Source organism: Tamandua tetradactyla, chromosome 7 (genome assembly GCF_023851605.1).
Source record: "Tamandua tetradactyla isolate mTamTet1 chromosome 7, mTamTet1.pri, whole genome shotgun sequence".
Lineage (NCBI taxonomy): Eukaryota > Metazoa > Chordata > Mammalia > Pilosa > Myrmecophagidae > Tamandua > Tamandua tetradactyla.
Genome location: NC_135333.1, coordinates 86,411,195 through 86,427,006, shown reverse-complemented (window position 1 = coordinate 86,427,006; position 15,812 = coordinate 86,411,195). Strand labels below are relative to the sequence as shown.

Sequence of the window (15,812 nt, the reverse complement as noted above, 5' to 3'; positions counted from 1 at the left end):
CATTCGGAATTAATGAAATAGTTTAGCTTAGAAATTATATAAGCTGTTTCGTGGAATTTCTCTACACTTAGCACTGACAAAGTAGCAACCACTAATTAAGGGTATCTGAGTAAGATGAGTATCTTAAGAAAATACAGTCTTAACTAACTATAGATAAGACATGTTGTCAAAATATAATTGTACCTGATTTTTTTTTTCTCAAGTTAAAAACTGTCAATACAGGCTAAAATAGTTGTCTTTTTTTTTTTTTTATCCATTCAGACTTTTTTTAAAAACTTTTATTGTGAAATAACGTCTATACAAAACAATAAATTTCAAAGTACATCGTAACAAGTAGAGAACAGATTTCAGAGTTTGGTATAGGTTACAGTTCCACAATTTTAGGTTTTCCCTGCTAGCTGCGCTAAAACACTGGGAACTGAAAGAAATATCAATATACTGATTCAGCAGTCATATTCATTTGTTAAATCCTGACTTCTCTGTTATAACTATGCCTTCTCCTTTGATCCTTCTCCCAATCTTCAGGGCTATCCCATTCTAACTTTCTTATGTTGGAAATGTGTCGATAATATGGAAGAGGGGGCTGGAACTAGTTGATGTTCTGGAGAGGCTGGCCTCTTAGGAACCATCTGGAGGTGTAGGTTTCTGGAAAGAAATCTTAGCACGTGAAATTTTTGTGGAATCTCAGAAAAAGCCCTGGGTGTTCTTCAGGGTTGCTTTGGTAAACTGTGGCAATTAGCAATATCTAGCTGAAGTTTAAGAGTAGCTTTCAGAATAGCCTTTCGACACTATTTGATCTTTCTTAGCCACTGATACCTTATTTTCTTGCATTTCTTTTTCTCCTTTTGGTCAGAAAGGCATTGCACTCAGACTTTTTTTTTTTTTTTTAACCTCTCATGGTACCATTACAACTCAGGAGAGACAGTGCCTATTAATGAACTAGTAATGCTTTTGGTGACATGGTGGTAAATTATTAAAAAAACAAAACTGATTAGATTTTACTAAGGTAGCAACATTTCGAGTTTATATTATTGTAGATATAGTACATCAAACTCTTCATACTTAAAAAAGTGTTTAATGGACTATACTTTAGTGGAAGTTTATTTTCACTCTCCCAATGCAGAATTATGGGAACATCTCTCTGTATGCCTCAATTCCTCGTTTCTTCTAAAAAGAAAGAAAGTGTATGTTTTGGCTATCTTGTACTTGATGATATGTGCAAGTGTAAATGTATTTGATAGGTGAATACTTAGGTACTATATATTAGAAATGTATATATATATAACAATTCTTTTTTTTTTCCTTTTCTCTAGCTAATTGCTGATTTTTATGTGCCTTCAATCCTGTGATGTGGAATTATTATTTTTTTCCTTCTTCATTCTCACAACTGTTATTTCAACTCAAGTTCTAGTGATCAAAGTTGTCACTGCTAAATTTTGGTAACCTCATAGCTAATATTCCTGTTTTATCTTTATCCTAGCTAAAAACATAATCGACACTGCCCTGAAACATTCAGTGGGTTTCTCTTGCCTGCATATTAAACATCTGCTCCTTTACCTACCATTGAACAGCTTACTCAGGGTGAACTCAGTCTACAAACCAATGCTGTTCTCCTCTTCTGGGATTTATGTCACTGTATTCTCTGCTACCTCCATTCTACCACTCACTCTTTCACACCGCCTTATATATTCCCACTGCAACAAATATTGGTTTTCTTCCTGCTCCTTACCTTTCTTTGAATTGCTCCCTTCCTAGAATGCTGTTTCTTTTCTCTTTAACTATCTGAACTTCACCCATATATTCAGGCCCATATTAGCTGCATCTCTTCCATGAAACATATCTGAGTGCACTTTTTCATTTCCTCTCTTTTAACACCTATAACAGTGACATACAGTTATAGAATACTAATAATTTCACTGTTTTATGTTTATTAATCCTGAAATAGGCAGACACTATGTTTAAGCGTTTTCTGTATTCTTCACTGTACCTAGCATAGTTCAGACTAAGATGACATATATTGCCTATGTATTGATTAGATAGAATTAACCCATTAATAATTATAGCTGTTATTTATTGAACAAATTCCTTGCCATATGCTTTTCTGAGTGCGTTATACATGTCAGTGATGTAATCCTCACCACAATTTATAAAGTCAATTTTATTTATGTCCCATTAAGATACTAAGAAACTGAGGTTGAGAGCTGTTGGCCTAAGATCACAGAGTTCAGAACTGGGATTAGAATTCTGGTCTATCTAGGTTCAAAGCTCTTGCCTTTAAATATTCTACTATATATATATGTGTATGTATAAAAACATGGTCCTTGAAAGAGCTTAAAGTTTGGAAGAGGCAAAAATGTAGGCTTATAGAACAACTTGAGACAAAAGTAAGAGTCATCTATATGTCTATACTGTGTACGTACAAACATACTTATGGATACCTGAGCACAAGACACAAAGTAATCAAAAGACAGAGTCCAAGTTAATCTTATTTTACTGTTTCCTTTAAAATCATTGTCTGAATGAGATAAAGGAATGGGGAAAGGGAAAAGGAATGAGTGTGATATTTTAAGTAATACAAAGGCAAGAAAACCTCTTTGTTTGGAAAGTTACGGAGGTTTAGAGATCAAAACAAGTCTCAAACACAGTAGTTCAAGGTAAGAGCCAAGTTGTTCTCCAAGGCTAAGCACACTGTTAGTCTGGTTGACCTAATGAAGTGAGTGCTCTTTTTTAGCTTCAGCCTTTTGTGTTTAATATGCCCCTCAATTCATTTCTGATGTTAAGAACAGCTTAACTATTTCTGACAAAATCAAGTTTAGCATAATACATTTTATATTTACCTTTGGGTTTTATCTGCCATGCTTTAAAGAAAAAGATCAGCTAGATTTTTTTGGGTATATATATATATATATATAATGTAAAATAAGTGAGTGTGTTATATAGTTCACAGAATCCTTCTTACTTCAGGCGGCCTCCCTGTCACCACTAGATTCCACAACATTTATTCTCAGCAAAGCCAACCAGTGCTTTTGTGAATTGTAGTCCTCACTCCGTACAAATATCTCTTTCTGATACCACATCATCAAGATTTTGATGAATTTATTAAAGGTAAAATACTTAAGTCAATAAAATATTTTTATTATTCTTGGTTTTGCTTCACAGGCATGTAATAAATCAAGGAAAATATTAATCATCTCCTGACTTCCTTGCTTTAAAATCATTCTAGCTTTAAATAGACAAACTAAATTTTTTAAACGTTGAATACAAACAAGTCACAACAGCATTACTTCTTTAAATCTATTGAAATTTCCCGTTAACCTGTGAATGGCCAAATTAGGATCAAGGAGTATTAAAATTTCTGGTTCATTTTGTCAGTATAGTATATTATCTTTTCTAGAACTTGAGGCCCTTTTAAGCCTCAAATTAAAATACATTTAAAATAATCCTTAAAATGTGAAAAATTAAGTTTTCAATAACCATTGTATTCACATTGTTCTTTTTACCTCTGGATATTAAAATGCCTCTATGTTATCTTTAGTAATTATGAAATGATCTCATTTTTAGCGTGTCCTAAACCAGTAAATAATATTGTTATCCTCTGGGAATGATACCCAGTGGAATCATTTTCAAATACAAGGGTATAGTATGCAATGCAATAAAGAATTTATAACACACAATATAGTTATCAGCCATGTTAAAATACAGATATTTGCAATTTCAGTTCCAGTGTATGCATTCTACTGAATAAAGTTTTAATTTTCAAAGTGATCTCCTAGGATAATTGATTATTTTCTTAATAGCAGTTTTCAGGATGATTATAGAGAAAATGCTTTACTCATTGCAGAATATAATGCACTGGTTTTTAACACAAGTATGCGAAATGGGCTAATTCTGATACTTTTTTAAGATGTTAAACTTCTAATCGTATATTTGAAATGAAGTATCCTATTACTCTTTATGTAAGCTAAAACCTATAAGTTAAATTTTATCTTTTCTTTTGATAGACTGGTATAAGAAATAATATAATTATTACAACACAAAGAACTTTTGGGCACAGTGACTGTTGGTAATATAAACATACTTATCTGGAGTCTCATTCCTTGTCTAGAATATATTCTACAATTAGTTGGCATAACAAAGTTTAATATCCTGTTTTCATTTACACTATAGTATCTAGTATCTTTCCTGGAAACCATGAAAAATGCATATGTATTTTGAAGAAGACATTCAGCTATCTTCAGTTTACATGATTTCATTAATGGAGTCCCAACTTTTTAGGATCTTTGGATTTTTTTTTAATGTCTTTTTCAGAGAAAAATCAAAATAGTCCAGAAAACTATCTCACTGTACTTCTCCTCAACAGTTTTTTTCTTTAGCATCAGTCCTGGCTTGCATAATAAAATCTAGGAATCTCGTGAAAAATGGAAAAATAAGGAATCGGGTTGTATATTATACATATTTTAAGTAATTTAATAATTGGTGCCATATCCAAATTTTTTTACATTATCAGAAAGTGCTAAATGGAGATGAAAACAGTACATAATCTAAATATTTGATGTGATTATTTGAATCTAAGTCAACCTCTTTGTTTTAGAGAAACTATAACATATGGCTATCATTACAAATGTGAAATCTTCCCTTTAATCTATTATTAATTTGAATTGTTGAAAAATTTTATTGCTTTTATAAGAATAATTATGTGATAGCTTCATGGGAGAGTATGTATTTTAGACAGTATTTCTTTAAACCTAATCCTCAAGATAACTTCGCATTTGTCCATGTTTATACATTATGAAATAAAGTGGGCTTCTGGCAAGTATCCAGTTAATTTTAACAATGTAGGTAGACTGACTAGATAATATTTCTCAAATACTCTCCTATTCACTCTTACTCCCTTTTGTTGTATTTCTACAAAACTAATGCTCAGAAAAATTGTTGCAGGTGCCTATTTCAATAAGTCAGAGGAAAAAGTATTTAGAGTTTAAACCAAAATGGATAGTAGGAAAATTACTATGTATATGAAGCTGCATTTTTGTAACACACCATGTAAAATTTAAAACAGCAAAAAGAGGTCTTGACCAAATAACATGATATACTTGCCTTTGATAGACATTGGCAGAGTAAATGTGGATGACTGTAATTTGCTTTGAGTCCTGGGACATAGTGAAGCAAAGATTCTTCTATGTCTTATCTGTCATTTCTCCCCTGAGAAGTAAGTCATAAAATTTGATGTGACAGCTTCTTTCTTAAAATATTTCTGAGCCCTGAACAAAAATACCCATAGGAAAAAATACCTTATTTAAATACCTGTACTTTCTGAAGGGTGTATTTATTATATTACTGATAATCTATCTTATTTTTCTCTTTCTCTGTCTTCTGTAGCAGTTGTATGCTGCTCAGCTAGCTGCAATGCAGGTATCTCCAGGAGGAAAGCTCCCAGGCATACCCCAGGGCAACCTCGGTGCTGCCGTGTCTCCTACCAGCATTCACACAGACAAGAGCACAAACAGCCCACCACCCAAAAGCAAGGTACCCTTTAGACGAAGCTGCATGTTTTGCCATTTAGAGTTTTATGTTTCATTCAGTACTATTTATTTAATGTCTATTATGTGCCAGCAATTGGACTAAACTCTGGGTCTGCAAAGAGGTAAGAGTCTAGTAGGAGCAAGAAGGTATGCATATAAGTTTACATCCATAAATTTAGTCATTAATTTATTCAACAAATAGATATTGATAGCTGAAGTGGGAAATGTATTGGTAGGAAGATATGCTAGGTTGGTATTCTGTGTCCAAGTAGCATATGGTCTTCGAAAGCAGATCGTAGTAAAGACAGCCAAATAGCCATATTCTGTGATACAAAATACTACGTTTTACAAGAGTTCCAGATAAAATACTAGGGAATATACTGGGAGGACGAAATTTACCTTCAGTGAGAGATTCTAGGAAGGGTTTGTCAATGGAGCAATTGAAATAGATCTTAGAGGATGCATGAGATTGGGACATACAGAAAGTGTTTATTTAAATATCAAGACTTGTTATAATCTGGTACCTTATCAGTGTAATACTGTTTTTTATCACCCATCCTACGACATTATCATGTCAAGATATGGAAGTAAGCATTAGAAGTAAGACTGTTTTGAAAAAATAGTCGTTTTTGGAGTCAAGTAAACATTAGCTGAGAGAACCGTATTAAAGGATCATGAGATCATCAAATAATGTATGTTTCATGGCTGTATAGGGAAGAGAGAATCAGAAATATTGATTTGAATTATTTTGTGTGTGTGTTAAGAGATTAAATGGTTGATTAAAGTATGACTATATTACTCTTTCTATGAAAGGAGAAGTAAGAAGAATGATCATAAAGTGATATCCCCTAAGATAACTCAGGGAAGTACCCATACATATTTTCTGACTATATCTAGAAAATGTTAATTTATCCCCAAAATAACAGTATTTTGTCTTTCACTGAGTTACCTAGAAAATGGTTTCTGTTCCTCATTTCATAAATGCCACGTTGAAATAACCAAAATGTAAGAAGTTAAGAGTAATCCACAGCAGTTGAAAAGATAACATGGAAAAAAATGAGAAAATATTGAAAAAGGAAAATCCAATATCTCTTCATCCTTCTCCAGTATCCAGGTGGCTGTGCTAGGACGCCGTTGGCAGTTACTGTATAACACCAAAGTGAATCAGGTAGATGAAGGGATCAGTAGAGAAGGTGCTCTCCAGACCCCTCTTCCCAAAACTCCCATGTCTTTTTCTATAATTGTAATAGCTAAATACTTTGGTATTTATAATTTAACTGATTTAATAAGTAAGAAGAAATATAATAAATTCAAGGATCTTAGATCATAGGCATGATTCACCAGCAACATGTGTGTGTAAATACATGGTGAAGATTTCATACACCCTATGAAATGGACATATGTGAAAATTAACATCTATTTCAGCTGTTTAATGGACATTTTATGTTCTGTTCTTTTTGTATACCTAAGACCTGGTCTGCTTTTCTTTATAATTACGGTAAATGTAAGTTCTGAAAATTGGTAATTATTATAACATCTATTATGTAAAATTTAGTTTTCAAACAGTGATATTTTGATGATTCTATAGACCAGTGGTTTAATGTATTATATTTGTAAGCTAATTTTGAGTAAAATAAATAGTTGTAACAGCATAGTTACTGTCACATACAAATAACTCTGTGAGGTATCATTTCTTGTTTATTTTTCTAGATTTATTTTATGTTTCAGCATTGATGCTTTACAACAGTACATTTCATTTTATGATTTTAGAATATATTTGTTCTTTTAAATGACCACTGATTTCTCTCCTTGTAATATCTATGATCACATCACTTATACTAATAATCATGAAGCTTTTGAAGTCAGTAAACCTCATCCATTTATTCATTCATTCATTCATTCATATATAAATCCATTCAAATGTTTATGGAGTGATTGCTGCAAGGATATTTTCTTAGGTAACCATGGCAAATGCAAAATTGGATATTTTATCTCTTCCCATCTTGCAATTATTATAAACTATAGATATTGTTTAAAATATTAAAAATTTATCCAAGAAAATAAATGACTTTTTTTAAATAACAGCAAGGATTTGATAAAAATGCATCCTTTCCTTGCTCCGTGTCTTCTAGCATATTTTCTACAATCCCTCTTTCTGTCTCATTGTTTAAGATTTCTTAAATATACATATGTTTTAAATCAGCAATAAAATTTAGTGGGTTAAAAATAGCCAGAAGCATGAGTGTGGCTGTTGTCATTATAATGAAGAACATGACCCAAAAAATGCAACCAAGTCAATAAAAAGGACCTATTACATTACCTGAATTTAGTTTTCTGTAGCCTAGAAGTGACATTTATACATAGCATGATAAACATTTGACTTCACAAAGCTATTTTACCCATGTATAATAACTATCATTTGCTATCATATTCATGTTCTTAAACAATAAGTTATTAGTGTCTTGGGGATATTTTCTATGTGTTTTGTTGGTGAATTTGCATGTCTATCTTACTATGAAGTAGAATTATTTTATTAAAATTCTTTGTGTGGTCTGTGCAAATAACTGGCATAAACCAAACTGATGGTTCAAGTTGAAAGTACATTTATTGTTTGGAACAATGAAATTGTAAATCAAATCCAGCTGATGATGTAAGGATAATGATCTTATAGGCAGCTGTCAAAAATCATCCATGTTCTGTGAATTTTACTGCTTACCCTTTTCCCTAAGTGTTCTTTTGCCTTTGACTCACAAGTCTAGAGAAGGACACAAACAAAACTTATTTGCAATTTGCAAAAAAAAATGGAAGGGGGGAATCAAAAGGAGGGGGCTCCAAAAGACTGTAAAATTGTACAGCATGAGTCCTCTGATGCATGCTGTTTTCAATCTGCTGTGTGCCAGTTGGAGGCTTGTGGAGTGTGTGCGCGCGAGAGAAAGGATAATGCTGAGAAATGATAGAGTGGCTGTGACCTCCAAGCTCAGCCTGGAAATCCAAGACATTGATTTCACTTAGCATTCCTGCTGAGAAATCTGGCGGAGTTCAGTTGTAATAAAAGAACAAGATTCTGTTCTAATGGTAATGGCGTATGACAGACATATCACTTTGTCTGTCCTCAGCACCAGAGAGAGGAGAATTGGAGAAAGGTCACCTGACCTGCCTGTGGTGTTGTGCATGTGCTGTCCTGAGCTTTGAACTGCCACCTAGGAACATAATTATTTATAATATTAAATGATAAAGAAACTTTTAGAGGACTCACAGCGAACCTCTAAAAACTGCAAACAGGAACTGTATTCTATAAATGTGAAAACAAAAGAAATCTGGTCTATTCAAAATCTGCAGTGGAAACATGGACAGTGTTGCTTATTGAGTTATATGTCCTTGAACCTACTGATTGGAATGTGTTTGCGTTAATGTTTGACATGTTGCCATTAGTTAATTTTTCTCTTTTTTAATCATGATTTTGTTAGTCACAAGCAAAGAAGGGAAATTGTTTTTCACAATCTATTTAGCCAAAGCCTGAATGATAGAAAATTAACACCGCCATCAGGTTTTTAAAGATTCTCAGGTGAAAAAGGAAAAAATCTTTCTAATTACATGTACACTTGTTCTTTATTAATTATTTAAATTTTTATTTTCTGGATCCTACTAAGGAGCTATTCTTTTTTTATTAACTGACAAAAGCAAATATGTTGGCTCTTCAGAGATATCCTCTTACCTCACATGTATCCTCACAGCTGGGTGTATGGCTAAATATTGGTAAACAACTTTGAATGAAAGTCTGAAAACTTAATCTTTTGTTCACAAGAGATCCTGTTTAAAGGAATTTTTACTTAATCTCCCTTATAAAGGAGAATTCATTAAGATATAGTTTAGCACTATTGCTCCTTGGATCACATGCCCAATTATTCCAGTTTGTTTATCGTTCTGCCACAGGAGGGGTTAATACACAGTGTACTCAGTGATTTTCATTTTTGTGCCACATATACATTTCTTAGCTTAAATGATTTTTGGCAAATTCATTGCAGTCTTTTAAAAACCTAGATACCCTTCCCTTTGCTATGGTAACTGATCTCTTGGTGCATTTTATTTTTTAAAAATAAATGATTTATTTTTTAAATAGATTCAATATCAAGGTTAAAATCCATATCAAGTTAAAAAAAATTAAACATTTTTACTCAGTTCACACCCAGGTCACACAATTGTTGATAATGACTAAGTGGCTTACAATTTTTTTATCAAGAAATACACACATGTGATAAGTGTCCTAGATGTTTGAACTTCATATTTTACATGTTTTGCCACTGAAAAATTAGACAACTCTTGGAGAAAATCTCAGGGCAACTTGTGAATGCTGCTAAATGTCTCTTGATACTTGATAAAAATGTATATATTCCCTACAGCCAAGTTAGTTGGAAAAGCTAGCTGCAAGAAAGAAATCCTAGGTGCTTCCCTTTACCTTTACTATGACCTTGATGAGACCCCTACTCAGAGTTGTGTCTCTGTCTATGGCAAGAGCACACAGATTGTCCCATTTTTTTCTTTTCCAATATTTTTGGCAGTGATGTTCCCATTTGCTCAGCAGTAACTCCTGGGAGTTATGACAACGAAAAGAAATGTTTCTCCGACGAGCCAGAAACGACCCTAACCAACTGACCAGACACACTCAAATTCTTTCGGCCACAATATCCTTATAAATATTGCCTCAAATTCAGAACCAAGAAATTGAACTTTATTGTTATCTAATCTTCTTTCACAGCCACAGGAATGGAGATCCTTCCTGATTAGGCAGCCATGTGCTTGTGTTGGTAGTATCAGAAGTGCTGTTGACTACTATTAGAGCACTATTTTTTTTCTTTTTCTTTAGTGATGCCAATCACCTAGTTTCATACTACCACATAGTTTCACACTATCAAGTAAACATTATATCAGTACACACTAATCTGCAGGGTAGAATTTTATTCTTTAATACCATGTGTTGCAAACTGTGGCACACATGCATGCAAGGTGACTTAGCAATATGTTAGGAGTGTGAGAAATAAGAAGATAACCAAGGTTCATCTTGATTGAGGATTGCTTCTACCAGGGGATTGAGAAATAAAAGCCTTTGTAGTGACTTTGGGACAGTATTTTATAATGCCACATTGGGGCAAAAGGTACAGTAAGGTATAGCCACAACCAAATCAAACCACCATGAACACAAATTATAAAAAAATCAATTTTAATACTATGAAAAATACATACTTTAGAGCTAAAACATGTGACGTCAGAGAAATTTCATAATTTCGCACGGATGGGGAAGTGCTAAGGCCGCCACAGAAATATTTCCATGGTGAAAAAAAAGTTAGCAGTTCACTTGTCAGTCTAACAATAACCTCATTTAATATTTTTCACTTTTCATCTGGCCAAGAAACTGCTGGGTAGGAGTAGTTATTAGAGATGGAATTCCCAATATGTAAATCTTTCCCAGAACACTGCCATTTGACTTATTCTTAGAGCTTTTCAAGTCAAGATCTAAAATAATCATTACTCACTCAACAAGATTAGATCTAATCTCTGAATGTAATATCTCTAATTAATCTTCATGCTGAAATAAAATTAATAAATGAAGATGTCAGCATCAAATAAAATCAGTGACCTCCTAAAACTGTTGGGCCGGGTACTTCTATATGTTACATTTCTCCTAGAATTTTAGACCAGAAAGGGATGGTAGCTTCAACCAATTATGAACATGTTCAAATTGGCCATTTTTTATTCTTACACCTTAGACACTGTCTGACATGTCAGTTAAATACTAGATCCCCAATACCTTGCTCTGTACTGCTGCTTTGTGCTTTGTTGAGTGGTTCTTGTGTCTCCCGCCACCACCCTCTGTCTCAGAATCTGTGAAATATCATTTTGGGAGCCTTTGAGATGTGCTATGGATGTGTTACACTCAAGAGGTGAATGCATTTAAAAAGATTTATTGCATAGAGTTAAACTGTAAATGTGACTCATTAGCATTATCATCACTTCCTGGGTGGGATGTATTTACAGTGGACCTAACATAGTCACCCTGTCATTTTAACGAAAATAGTTTTCTTCTGGTTCCATGTTGCTGAACTGAAATATGTTAAATGAAGTGTTATCCACAGAACCCCTGTGATGAGCCTCCTCCTTTCCTTTTCATCTGTATTCGGTTGACAGAAATCTCAAACAGCTAGGGTACTTAAACAGAGGATTTTCTGAGCTTAGTGGTATTAAATGTCCAAATAGGTCATTGGGTGATAGATTCTTATAACTGGGGAGAGAATGACTGGCCACATGTGTAACAAATAAAAACCATTAAAAAATAATAAAACAAAGAGAAAGACTGATTATAATCTCAGCATTTCTAAAAGAGGGAGAAAAGCAAAAGATTCAGAGGTGGTTAGGTAATGTCCTTTGAAATTGACTGGCCTGTGCTCTGTTTCCCGGTATTCTGATTTTGTGTTGGTAGGAACCTGTCTCAAACACAGCAGCCAGCTTTGATGAGCCGTGTCAAAGCTTTTTAATAATGCAAGCCATGGGGAACGGGAGTGGGTGGTGAGCATGTGTAGACACAGGAAGAGCCACAGAACCACATGGTTTTAAGAGAGAGTTGCCCTCTAATAAAGGTACCACACAAAGCAGATCCACTATGCAAAAAAAAGTTGTGTGCTTGAAACATTTTAATTTTAAAGCCAGGCAATTAGTGCTAAATAGTTTAGGGAAGAAGTGCAGGTCCGTATAAAAGGATGTCCCTGTCCAGGAGAAGTATTGAATACAGCCTCAGTGAACATCATGATTAAAAATGCTGTCATTGCTTTGGAGATTGAGAAATCAAGAGTGCACTTCTTTACCTTTTGGGAATCATTTATAGTTTTGCCTTCCCAAAACATACTTGAAATCAGTTAAAATCCTTTATTGTCTATTCTGAGTTATATCCACTATTTCATTTGAGCTGTTGATAATCTACTCCTCATCAATTTAACCCCCACCTGTACTGAAACTGTTTGAATAGATAATTGGGAAGTGAATACGTGGAGAACTACTCTAAACCTCAGAGCTGATTCTCTCTCTCTTTACTTAAATACATATATTCTACTTACACATTCTTTCTTCTTCTTAAAATAGGAAGAATTGTACTGGTCTCTGTCACAGAGATGCCTGTTAAGTATAGTTTTGTTTTTAAAATGACAACAAATACCGATGTATTATTTAGGTTGATGGAAAAAATAGTGTATATGCATATTTTTTAGTTAGATTTTATCAATATGTTTTTCCCTAGAGGGTACAAAGGACTCTTAATATTCTTAAACATTATAAAAAGAAGGGAAAAAAACAGTACAGTAATTAGACAGATGTAGATGTAAGAGCTGAAAAATGGTGATGTACTAGTCTAAGCTGAAGACAGACAAGTTCAAAACCCAAAGTATCCAAAAGTTTCATTTACTTAACAAAATGTATCTGATATTATTCATAAAACTGGGGAAGTTTAAGTAAGAAGGATGCCCAGAAGGCATTCGGTCCAACCCACAATAACCTAGTGACAGGAACTTTGCCTCTACCTGGACTCGCCACCACCATTCCACGAGGGGGCTCCTGTCAGGATACTCTTATGTACATAGAATTGCAGTCAGCTTTCCAAGGATTTTAACTTGAGGTTCCACTAAGTGACTATTGCATTTGTAAATTCTCCTTCAATTGCAAGTGACAGAAAACCCAACCCAAATTGGACTAAACAAAATGGAAATGTATTCACTGACATTTCACATTTAAAAAAAAAAGGTGATACTGCCTTCAGGTGTGGCTTGGTCAGGGGCCCAAACAATATCACATGGAGCTAGTTTTTACCTCTTAGCTCTATCCTCCACATAGGCTTCATTCTCCAAAACACCGCCCCCTCGTGGTGTTCTATAGCACTCTATGCTTGCATCTGTCATTCATAATTCAACAAATATTAATTTATGCCTATCATGTGCCAAGTACAGTTCAAGGCAATAGAACTTCAGCTGTGAACAAAACAGTCTGTGCTCTAAAAATTTTGCAGTCTAAAGGGAAGAGACAAACTATGAACAATTAAAACAATTAAATAATTTTCTGTATTGGTTAGTGCTAGGAGGAAACTAAAATATGGTTCACAGGTAGAGAGTGCTTGGGGACAGGGAAGGTATCTTCTGGAGCTATAAGGAAAGACCTCATTGGAACCTGAGTCATGAGTAGGAAGGAACTTACAAAGATGTGAGGAAAGGTACTCCAGATAGATGGAACAGCAAGTGTAAATGCCCCATATGTGAATGACAGTGATAAATTCAATCCCAAGTGCAAGGCTGAGGTATCTGAAATGTAGTGAGCATGAGGGAGGGCGTGGTGATACAGAATGAAGCTGGGGAGGTAAGAAAAACCAGAGCATATAGGAATTTGACAGTCTGAGGTTTTCATTATACTCCAAGCCCATTCATTTTAAAAGGGAAGTGATGTGATCTGATATATATTTTTATTTGTCACTCTAACAACCAAACCACTTTAGCTATCTACTCATGCTCTTCCTTTCAGGGGTATGATGCTTGTTCTTTGTATCTGCTGGACCAATCAGTGATGGTTTTAAATATCTCTATAATACTTAGAAACACTTGCAATTTGAATCCTGTTGGCATGTCCTGGACATTGTTATTGGAGAGACAAGGCAATTTAAATCAGCAAAAATCTATTAGTTGCCTATGATATGTCCGAGTCCTAGGATCTGAGGATAGGAGTGAGCAGTTTAGACCAATAGATCTCTTGCCATTATGGAGAGTGTATATAGTGAGGGATATGTAAGGGATACAAAGAGAGAAAAATCACATACAGCCTAAGGGCAGCATGTAAGGGCAAGGAATATGAATTTAACTCAGAATATTTCAGGACTTTTCTTCAGAATCATGTTTTTTATCAGGGTTTTTTTTTTGCATTAGTAATATAAGAAAATACAGACACAAACAATCAATGATACCAGTCACCACCTATATGAAAAAAATTGTGAGGTTGAATTTTTGAAGGGGTATTCAGTACCTAACACTATCACAGGAGTATTAATTTTTAAATAGTTTAAAGACTGTAATAGCTATATATTAATACTCATAAGAGTTTGGAACTCCTGTTTTACCTTTTGAGTAGTTTAAAAAAGTCACATCAGAAAACACACCCTAATTTCTGATTAATGTGATGTTTGCTTTTGTTGTATTCTTAATTTTGTTTTTGTACCCAAAAGTTTACAACACAGCTTGCTTTTAACAAATCTGCCAAGTCCAACAGATATTTAGCTTTTAAGAAGAATCCGTCAAAACTGTGCTATCTTAAAACAGCTGTAACAGAGTGGTTTTTGAAATTATGATTAGTATCAATTTTATCATTGGAATAAGCTTCAGCCTCCTATACTGGTGTATTTTTGACAGGCTAGCTTTCTCTCGAAATCAGTTTCTCTCTCCTCTCTCCCTCCTCTTCTCTCTCCAATTATAGGCATTATTGTGTCATATAAGCATCCCTTTCACCCACTCTAAAGAAAAAAATAAACTTCTGAAAAATTTCTGTAGAATTTATGTGTATTGTGATAAATTTCTTGGTAAAAAGTTCATTATATGACTTAAACACATTCATGATGCATTTAAAATCCATTATTTTTACTGATGCTGAGTATATATACACAAAATTCCACCAATAAATCTATTTTATTGTATTATATTCTTTAAAGTGAGAAAGATTATTTTTATTTATGCCTATTTTTCACATTCATTCACACACATATAATAAGGAAGTGCAAAAAGTTTACTTACTTGGAGAGGTAAAGACTATTTTAATTCAGAATATGTTCAAAAAGTTTATGATAATGAAATTCTGTCATCATTCATAGAGTCTCTTATTGCTGCTAATAATCAACTGAAGAACAATCATTCTTAATTATGGTTTTTTAAACAAAGACCAGGAAGTATATGATTAATTATATGAAATTATATGAAAAATGTCCTTAAAAGGTACACAGTGAATGGTATAATTCATATGAATTGTAAATTATTCAGGGTATGCTTGATATGATAAGAAGAATTTACAGGCACATGTTCCTTATTTCAAACATCCTAAAGTTTTAGAACATAAGAGTCACAGAATAACTATTTAAAATAGAGAATAACTCATTTTCTTCTTTTGAGGAAATGGGGAATAATTTTATAACCCTTCTTTTAATTAAAATATATTTAAATTTTTGTGAGACTGCAATAAGAATTTTGCTCATTGCAAAATTTCTATAAATATTATATT

General features: G+C 33.6%; 1 protein-coding gene across 29 annotated transcripts in view; it reads left to right on the top strand.

Annotated features, from left to right (window-relative positions):
* The window catches only part of SOX5 (SRY-box transcription factor 5), a 1,211,684-nt gene that overhangs the window by 1,137,138 nt on the left and 58,734 nt on the right, over positions 1-15,812 (top strand). For all 29 annotated transcript variants that reach the window (XM_077170289.1, XM_077170313.1, XM_077170300.1 and 26 more), the window contains one exon: positions 5,380-5,526. In XM_077170289.1, coding sequence (XP_077026404.1) covers positions 5,380-5,526 — 147 coding nt within the window. The remainder of the gene's footprint in view (positions 1-5,379; positions 5,527-15,812) is intronic.